This window comes from Phaseolus vulgaris, chromosome 9, assembly GCF_000499845.2.
Source record: "Phaseolus vulgaris cultivar G19833 chromosome 9, P. vulgaris v2.0, whole genome shotgun sequence".
Taxonomy (NCBI): domain Eukaryota; kingdom Viridiplantae; phylum Streptophyta; class Magnoliopsida; order Fabales; family Fabaceae; genus Phaseolus; species Phaseolus vulgaris.
In genome coordinates, this window is record NC_023751.2 from 18278032 (window position 1) to 18288629 (window position 10598).

General features: G+C 36.2%; 1 protein-coding gene across 1 annotated transcript; it reads left to right on the forward strand.

The window, feature by feature from the left end:
* Positions 1-4082: 4082 nt before the first annotated feature.
* On the forward strand, positions 4083-8525 carry LOC137821882 (beta-galactosidase 13-like). The gene is made up of 17 exons (XM_068626675.1): positions 4083-4624; positions 4726-4821; positions 4914-5026; positions 5109-5175; positions 5258-5350; positions 5436-5579; positions 5661-5755; positions 5847-5952; positions 6038-6241; positions 6328-6495; positions 6585-6763; positions 6858-6967; positions 7055-7164; positions 7274-7381; positions 7466-7570; positions 7674-7819; positions 7918-8525. The coding sequence occupies exons 1-17, from the start codon at positions 4406-4408 to the stop codon at positions 8384-8386; spliced, it is 2532 nt and encodes an 843-aa protein (XP_068482776.1). The 5' UTR covers positions 4083-4405; the 3' UTR covers positions 8387-8525.
* Positions 8526-10598: the final 2073 nt, after the last annotated feature.

Here is a 10598-nt window from a genome sequence, read left to right on the forward strand (position 1 = left end):
AATCCGAGCAACCATTTAAATGGTGTAGTTTCATTCCTCTTACATTGGGAAGAAGATAACATACCATTAATCTCAATGATATGTTATATACATACCTTGTGTCTCACCCTAATCTGTAATTGCAAACAGTAAATTTATTAGTTGCTTTACAAAATAAATAAAAAAACAAAATATACCTTTTAACACAAACATACATTAACTTCATTAAGACAATACTCGTTTGCCATATTTTTCCTTCAAAAACAAACCTGACATCAACAACACAAAAAGTCAACAAACAAAACAAATGCCAGATCACAAAATGTCCAAATGAACGAAGCAAAACACAACAAAACCTAGGAAAGAACACATACTCGCCAAGACAATACCAAGACAAACACGAAACCACAACCACACCAACAGAATAACAAAATAAACTGCAACACATCGTGATGTGAGTTGATCTTTAGATGGTTCCATTTTATGGTGACACTTTACTTAGAGTTGGGATTTTAGCAATTTAATGGTGAAAACCTAAGGAAGATTCCCACTGGACACGAACTTAACCAAATGGTTAAGTAAGTGTGAAGGTTCACTTCACAAAGGCAAAGATGAAAAATCAATATAAAGTGATAGATGGAATGCAATGAAGATGGAAATAACAGTAAGGTAAACATCAATGGTGTTCATGGCCGAACCAAATAATGAACCATAAGCATTTAGCAAAAGCAAAACAAAGACATATATGAAATGGAAATGAATTGAAAATAGTGGAAGAAGAGTAGCTTATGGAGTGCTTGTGAGAGGGGTTCACGCCACTTGGGGTGGGGTAGCCACCAAGATGAGTGAAGGGTCGCCACTTGAGATTCTCACACCACTAAAGATAAGACCTAGCCAAGAGGATTCAAACCTCACACACTTCTCACACAATTTGTGTAGAGTAACTTTTCTCTTCAAAATTAACATGTAATACATGGAGTAAGACACCCTATTTATAAGAATGGGTGTCTTGGTGCCCAAGAAGGGCAAGGGTAGGATGGGAAATAAGGGAAGAGCGACCAAGGAGGGTTTACTAAGGTCAAAACCGCATCTTTAGGCTCTCTTTCTAGAAACTAGGTCAAAAATCCTAATTCTACGTCCCTTGTCTTGAAAAAATGGGCTTGGATCAAGCCCATTTCACAATAAGCACTCCTATTTATGCTAAAGGCACTATTCTATCCTATCTTGCTATTTTAACCCCTCAAGTGAGCCCAATTTATTTACAACTTGTTTTTATCTTTAAGAAGACCAGAAGGAAGAACATAAGATGCTCTAGTTTGTGTCCATTTATCCCTCTGGTGAGGTCTGCCAGATCCTTGGTGAGGTCTTCACTTGATTGTTGAAATGACTTCTCATAGTGTGCATCATTGGTCATCTCCTTGTTGGCTTGGTTTGTATTATATTGCCAAAACGATATCACTGTTACAACAAAGACGAAGGGAAACGGAACCCAAGACCAACCACCCACTCGGAAGTCGAACAAAACAGAGAAGCTGAGAACAACTGAAGCTCAAACACTGCACTCGAACAAGAGAGAAGGAACTGGGACTTAATTTGACCTAAAAATTTATTTATATGCGCATATTTTACACCAGTTACATGGTTAAAACCGGTGTAATATGGGCGTATGAGTAAAAACTACAATATATTACACCGGTTGTCACTACCAACCGATGTAAAACACTCGCCCTTAGAAACTTGTCACATCACCGAACGCAATCTCACTTTGTCATGTCACGTAACGCTATCTCACTTTACCACGTCTATGCCACCTTTGCAACGTCAAATGTGTGTTATGTGCAGAGGGTGTCAATATATCAGAACCCAAATAACATTGAGGCCACAAAAACACAGGAGAAAAACACAATCAATATTGATGAGCATATATTTATTCACACTCAATAGCCTTAATCATAGATTATTGGACTATAATAATAAATAAATCCATTATTTTAATTAATATTCTTATAATTGGGTTTATTTGGGCCTTAACTATTATTTTTGTTAATTTTGTGTTTTTAGAGTAAATTATTCGAAGTAAGCATCTACCTTTGTGAATGGGTCAAATATGCAAAAGTCCAAGTTGCTTCTTGAACCAAAACGGGAAACAAATTCCGAAGAGAAGAAAGAGAAAATAAAATCTACAATATCTCAGAAACACAATTGGAAGCAAATCTTCTGCAAAATACATGAATTCTGGAAAGTTGAAAACTGTTAACAAAATATAAACTACAATATTTTCCCAATATCCTTGAAGCATAAAAGCCTATAAAAGGACACAAGCATCAAGGAGAAAAAGGAGAGCTTCATAGGGTTTTCTTAGTTTCTTTTCTTTATAATTCTTTTGTTTTGCCTCCGCATGGAAGGCTAAACCTTTATGGTTGATTCTTTTGTAATTCCCCATTGAGTTCTGGGGTTTTGTTCAATAAAAGATTCATTTTTCAATTCTTTATAGCAGTTGTTTTTATTGTCTAATCTTCTCGAAAACTAGTTTTTGTGAGAGGTTATACGCATGATTGAGAGTCTTCCTTATCTTAAACTTTGGTTTCTTAGTTAGTTCGCATTGTTCTAATTAATTTCTTGGGTACATGGTTCAAGAGAGGGGAGATAAACATTCTCATGGAGTATACGCATGGAACAAAGTGGGTATTGATTAAACTAGTAGACGCATGTTTTACTAGTGAGTTTCAGTTGAATCAGATCGGCGCATGTTCAATCTGGTTTAGCTCTGTTGGAGGATTGAGAAAGGATTAATCTTTAGAGAACCTGTGCAAAGAATTCAATGGTGGAAGAACTTGGGGATCAACCACTTTTTATTTTCTATTTCAATCTCTTTTATATTTTATGCATAACTATCCTAAACCCCTTTTTATTATTATTGTTATTACTAACTTTTCATTGCTTGTAGATAGATTTTGAATTCGGTTAACTGAATCACTATTGGATTCGTTGGGAGACGACTTGGGGTCATCTGACCACAATTATACTATCATCTATCTAGTGTTAGACAAATCTATGCTAGAATCATATTAATTTGACAGCTAAACGACAACGATCAGATATTAAGAAAGCCAAACATTTCTACATCATTTAGGACCCCTTAATGCACTTACCTACCTCAGTCGGTGTTATTTCTAATCAAATAATTATTTTATTAAAGTTTGTTTTTTTTAAACCCTTTCATTTCATTTTACTTATCTTTTCCTGAACATTTATTTTTGTTTTCTATTGTATCTCAATTCAATAGTTGAATTGGTGTTGGTATAAATTCAATAGACATGTGTGAGAGGGTTGATGTAGAAGTCGGTGAAGACGACTATGACCATGTTGATACTGATGGACCTCTTAAGCGGTGGAGGGTGATCATCCATCATGGTTGATTGCGGTTTTATCCTAGAGCAAGTGGGCCATTTTAAACATATCAAAGTTAATTTTATATACACTTCAGGTAAGCATTTTAAAATAAAAATATCCAACAATTAGCCATGCCTTTTAAATGAATTGTAAAGAGAGCCAATATTTTATCTTTCATAATAACCTATAATAGAAGATATTAAAAAAAAATTACATTTTCAACATATTTTAATTAAATTCATATTAATTATAATTCACTTTAAATTTTGATATGTTTATAAAAGAATAATTGATTTTAGTGGTACTTAGATTTGAGTTTTATGGATAAAAAAATATAATTAAAAATATAGGTTCGATTTAAAAAATAATCAACTAAATTATTTTCCGCAAAAGAGTTTTCATTCAAATTTATTATGTTAAGTGTTTGTTTAGAATAACTCAAAAAAATGTCCTAAATTATAACAATTATAAATAAAAAAAATAAAAAAATTCACGTTTATAATTAAATAAGAAAGTAGAAATTTTGTTTAGCAAAATGGATAATATGTTATATGATAAAACACTAAAAAGAAGAGTGAAAAAATATATAAAAATAATATAAACACGGTGTGTATAAAATATTTATAAAAAAAAGATAATTTGAAAGAGTCCAATACAGATGGATGTTATTTGATTTTCTATAATAGTGCAATTTGTTAGTTATTTTGAAAGGTGGTGAGTAAATATGGTAGATTGAGCTAAAAAAAAGAGGCGTAAAAGAGGAATGTGAGTGGTTAGAGTTTTCATGGTAAAGATGAAGAAAGATCCACCAAAGAATCGTAACAAAATGCGGAAAATAATGGGTGAGAGAGAAATTTCGTCTCAAAGGGCTGAGAAGAATTGGAGTGTGGGGGAGTAGTATATAAGGGAAGGTGATGCAATGAGGAAATCAGCTCCTGGGTACCTCTCTCTCCTCTCTTGAGAAGGAGGAACCCTGCATTGGCTCACTCAATCTCTCCTTTCAATTCTTATGCAACAATAACAAGTCATAAGGATGGAACACACCAATAATACCATGTCTCGCACCCTTCTTTTCATGGCATTGCTTTCCATCATTGTGGTTGCGGCACATGCACGCGGTCATCATAAGGGAGCGCATGGTCGTCACATGACCGCTCAAAATGTCACTTATGATGGTAAGTCCATGTTCATCAACGGAAGGCGCGAGCTGCTATTTTCTGGTTCCATCCATTACCCACGAAGCACACAAGATGTAAGTTACTCTATTCCTAATCATATACTAATGCTACATTATTCATGCAAACTAATAAAATCACATGACTCATTTCACATTTGTGCGTATCAATAATGCAGATGTGGCCTGTCCTTCTTGATAATGCAAGACGCGGAGGCATAAATGTCATTCAAACCTACGTGTTTTGGAATGCTCACGAGCCCCAACAAGGACAGGTGAAATATTTCATTTCTCTTCTTTCAATTATTTTGTTACCACAAAACTCAAAGGGGTATTCTGAAAATATGTTTTTTCCCTCAATATGCAGTTCAACTTTGCTGGTAATTATGACTTGGTGAAGTTTATTAAGCTCGTTCAAGAACATGGAATGTTTGTCACTCTTAGGGTTGGACCCTTCATCCAAGCTGAGTGGAACCACGGGTAAAACATCCACTGATCAAGTTGATTTCCAAATATATGATTCCTTTCCTTTCTTATTCTCATTCCTAATTTTGTTCCTCAGAGGTCTTCCATATTGGCTTAGAGAGGTTCCTGGCATCATTTTTCGCTCTGACAATGAGCCTTACAAGGTAGTCTCAATCCTTCATATATAATTTATGGAAATTTAATATAGAATTTAAGCATTAACATGAAAAATCTTTTAATTTGAAGCAATACATGCAAGCATTCGTGACAAAGATTGTACAAATGATGAAAGATGAGAAGCTCTTTGCTCCCCAAGGAGGACCCATCATCTTAGCTCAGGTTTTGATTGTGTAACCAAACTTGTGTTTAATTTCTTTTGAGTAATCAACCTACATAAACACGTGACATTATTCAATGGTTGCAGATTGAGAACGAGTACAACCATATTCAACTTGCATATGAAGAGAAGGGAGACAGTTACGTCCAGTGGTCTGCAAACATGGCAGTAGCACTGAATGTCGGAGTTCCATGGGTCATGTGCAAGCAAAGAGATGCACCTGATCCAGTGGTAAGTTATGATATGGTAGCAGTAGCATAACCACAAATACTCTTCCAACATAGTCTCACCTTGTGTGATTTCATTTCATAGATCAATGCATGCAATGGAAGAAATTGCGGTGATACCTTCTCAGGGCCAAACAAACCATACAAACCATCCATATGGACAGAGAACTGGACCGCTCAGTAAGAAACGACTTGACGTTTATCCTTAGTGAACAACTTCATAATCAGGAGCACTCATCTTAATACATTTTGTGGTAATTTTCAACTCCAGGTACCGAGTACATGGAGATCCACCATCCCAAAGATCCGCAGAAGATATTGCATTCTCAGTTGCCCGTTTCTTCTCCAAGGGTGGAAACTTGGTTAACTATTATATGGTGTTTCTCTCGACATCTAAATCTTGTTGTATTAATATAACTTGTGGCCATATCTTGTTTCTAACTCTATTTGCAACTTTTGTAGTATCATGGTGGAACAAACTTTGGTAGAACCAGTTCTGCTTTTACCACAACTCGTTATTACGACGAGGCTCCTCTTGATGAATATGGTCTACAGAGAGAACCAAAATGGAGTCATTTGAGGGATGTGCACAAAGCAGTGCTCTTGTGCAGGAAGGCTATCCTTGGTGGCGATACCAATGTAGAAAAGTTGAACCAATTCCATGAAGTAATCATCTGATACGACTTCTGATGTCTATGATAAAGAATGTAGTCTCACTAAAATATTAAGCTAAATAACTTTATTTAATGCAGATTAGAACCTTTGAGAAGCTTGGAACAAACATGTGTGCTGCTTTCATCACTAACAACCACACCATAGATGCAGCCACTATTAACTTTAGAGGCACCAACTACTTTTTGCCTCCACATTCCATTAGCGTCCTCCCTGACTGCAAGACCGTTGTCTACAACACGCAAAGTGTAATTAACTAACTAACTTGTTCATCTCTGATATATTATCATATACAATTCACAATCAGGTATTTATTCACTTTTGGCACATGTAACAGATTGTTTCACAACATAATTCAAGGAACTACGAGAGGTCGCCCATTGCAAACAATTTTCAATGGGAGATGTTCATCGAGGCTATTCCAACAACCAAAAAAATGGATACGTACCAGAACCTTCCGGCAGAGCTTTACAGCTTGCTCAAGGACACCACTGATTATGCTTGGTACACCACCAGGTGAGTTTGTGTACGAGGAATGCTTAATTATTTTACTCTTGAAACATTTTATATGACTATTGTCTCCAACTTCTAAGTTATTTATTCATTGCAGCTTTGAGTTGAGTCCACAAGACTTGCCAACAAAGCCTGGAGTTATCCCAGTTCTTCGTATTATGAGTCTCGGACACTCAATGGTTGCATTTGTAAACGGAGATCTTGTTGGTAAGCACGTAAAGTTAAAAGAAAAACACCATTAAAAAGGTGAGGAAACAGGGTAGTAATGTCAATGTCTTAATTATTGTGTGTTAGGAACTGCTCATGGAACCCATGAAGAAAAATCTTTTGAGTTTCAGCGACCAGTAGCATTTAAGGTTGGAACCAACTATATTTCCATCTTGGCTAGCACTGTTGGATTACCTGTAAGAGACTTAACTTTTTTCTTCTAGTTTGTTTAATGAACACCAATCCAAGTTTTAGCGAGCATAACAATATAACATTGTTTCATCTCTTGAAATTTTGAATATACAGGACAGTGGAGCTTACATGGAACATAGATACGCCGGACCCAAGTCCATATCTATCCTTGATCTCAACTCCGGAACAATTGATGTTAGTGACAATATGTGGGGTCATCGGGTTAGTAGAATTACTGCTCAGTAGAAAAATTATCGTTGAGCTTATTATAGTGACATAACTAAGTTGGTCCATTTCAATTGGCAGGTTGGTCTCAAAGGTGAAGGCATGAAAGTTTTCAGTGAGGAAGGATCATTGAGGGCAAAATGGATGCCACTCGCTCCAGTTCCACGCCCTTTAACGTGGTACAGGGTAAGAAATATCACACATCTTAAATGAAACTATTTTATTTATGAAACAGTTTCAAAAGCTTTCTACTTTTTCTATTTAACAATATTATGCATTGGTTTCACAGACTAGATTTGCCACCCCAGAGGGAACAGGTCCAGTTGCCATAAGGATGACTGGAATGGGCAAAGGATTGATATGGGTCAATGGTCAAAGCATTGGACGCCACTGGATGACTTTCCTCTCCCCACTTGGAACGCCTACTCAATCAGAGTAAGTAAATCACTGAAAAAAAGGGAAAACCTTTGTCTTGGTCTTGAACTTGATATTGGTCTAACTAAAAACCTTTGTAATTTGCACCACTCATTCAGGTTCCACATCCCAAGAGCTTTCCTCAACCCACAAGACAACTTGCTTGTTATATTTGAAGAGGAGGCAATGAATCCAGGACAAGTTGAGGTATTGAACGTGAACAGAGACACAATTTGCAGTTTCATTGCAGAGAACGACCCTGCCAATGTGAACTCATGGGTGTCTAGGAGAGGAAACTTCCATCCTATCGTGTCAAATATTGGACCCCAAGCTGCACTAGAGTGCATTCCTGGGAAAAAAATTACGGCAATTGAGTTTGCAAGTTTTGGCAACCCTAGTGGTTACTGCGGAGATTTTGTTTTGGGAAGCTGCAATGCTGCTGCTACGAAGCAAATTGTGGAGCAGCAATGTTTGGGCAAAGAAACTTGCACGGTAGCATTAGATCGTGCAATGTTGAACCAAAATGGCGCGGATCCATGCCCAGAAATATTGGTGAAAACCCTTGCAATTCAAGCAAGGTGTTATTAAATCAATGAAGCAATGAGTCCAAAATGGTTGGTTTGATGTGGCCAAATATAGCCCAGGAGTTCAAACTTGTGTCATTGAGTTTTTGTAACATCATACTGAATTCAGTGATTACATTATATTCAATTTTGTTCATAACTTCTATCTTTTTTATTTTTTTGAAATCTCTTCGGTCATGACACACACACATACATATATCTATATATCTATCTACATATATCTATATATCTATCTATATATATATATATATATATATATATATAATCCTATAAATAATATTGTAACTATTTAATTTTTTTTATTTAGAATGATATAAATATACCAATCTATAAATATCAGTATCATTTTAAAAAATGATGAATTTTGTATATATGTCACACCTGTAATAAATTTTTCGCTGAAAGGTTAACAGCATAAGCAAAGTTATAAAAATTATATAATTATATTACATAATTTTGTGTGACATTTTATTTTTTATTTTAGAAAAAAAAAATGACTCGTAAGTCTATCGTTTGACCGCTTTTAATAATAAATGCTTCAAATAAATGAAGCGTAGCTTGGTGTTAAAACACTTTGTTTTGATTTTTAATAGATCAAATATATTTTTTAGAAGAAGGGTGAAAACAATGCTTGGAAACCAAAAATTGCATCATTGTTACCAATATACTCACTTAGTTAACAAGTGTTTCGTTCAAAAACTTCTTAATTAATTCATTTGATAGTGAATAATTTTGTTTGTTGTTCGTTGCAAGTTTCATTTTATTTTATGTTAATTATTTTTCAACAAGCACTCAACAGCTTCCGGTGTTATTTTCCTTTCTTACAAATATTAAAACAATAATTTTGTGCAAAGACTACAACATAATACTTTTGTTAAGAAGCAAAAAGAAAATACCTCTATAAAGACCATTTAACCACTTATATGTCACTTACGAAAATCAAATAATGAATTTATTATACTTGTTTTTCTTACATATTTAAAATTGTGAATGTACACGTGTTTTATTAGGTAAATATTGAAAATTGATAGTGTACTAATATGGTCCACACGATTGACATTCTGACTTGGCATCCAGTCCAAGACCAACACACAACCAAAGCCGTTACACCTAAATAGGATTAACGAGACTAATCAACATTCAAGCGATAGGTAATGCATTCCTATGCATGACCTAACTCCTTGATTCAATCCAAGAACAAAGGGCCCATGGTAATTGTATAAATAGACATAGATTCCAATAATCAGATACGTCATCATACAATATTAATAGCGTCGTGTACTGAATACCGAATTCTCACTTGAGCGTCGGAGTGTCTTTTGCAGGTACCATCCGAGCTTGGAGTTCACGGAGACGAGGAGTAGAGCAACGAAAGGAGAGCAAGGAGTTTGTTTTAAGAGGAAGGGAAGAAGAGCTGACAGACCGACTGAAGGAGTGTTCGAATCGTTCTTTTGGTTCCAACCCCATTCGAGAACAATTGACACCCACCGTGGGACCGAGAGAATTAGCATGAAAAAGAAAGTAGATGGTGTCAACCAGAAGTATGGTGAACGAGAAGATGTCTTATGCTGAGCAGATGTCGCTCTTTATGTCTCTGCAAAAACAGATGGCTAAGATTAAGAGAAGGAACAAGGAGACTAAGCGAAATAATGAAAATGAGATTCTAACTCTCCAAAATGAGAATGAAGAGATGAAGAAGAAGTTTGTGGAAGGGGGTCCATGTGTCAGGCCGACCAACCCTGTTGGGAGGTCCTTCACCACCCCCTACCGGCCCCAAAATTGTTGAGGAGCCGAACGATAAGATCCACACCCAATAGGCTGACGGTGAGTCCTATCTGAATAGGTTGGTCCCTACGACCAATACTTTGGATCCAACCTGCCAACATCCATTCATCGACTATATAATCGGAGTACCCCTAGGTGGAAGGGCTTTAATAGGGATCGTTATGACAGTACGACCGACCCCGATGAGCACATAGACATGTACACCACGCACATGAGCTTGTACACCTCAAACAATGCAACTATGTGCCACATTTTCCCCACCTCGCTGAAAGAATGAGCTTTAAGCTGGTTTACGTATCTTCCTCTAAACTCTATCGACTGTTTTGAGACCCTGGTGTCCACGTTTGATACACAGTTCGCTACCAGCCGACCGCATCACCTGACCTCTATCGCCCTGATCAACATTCACCAAAAGAAGGGGGAATCTTTGA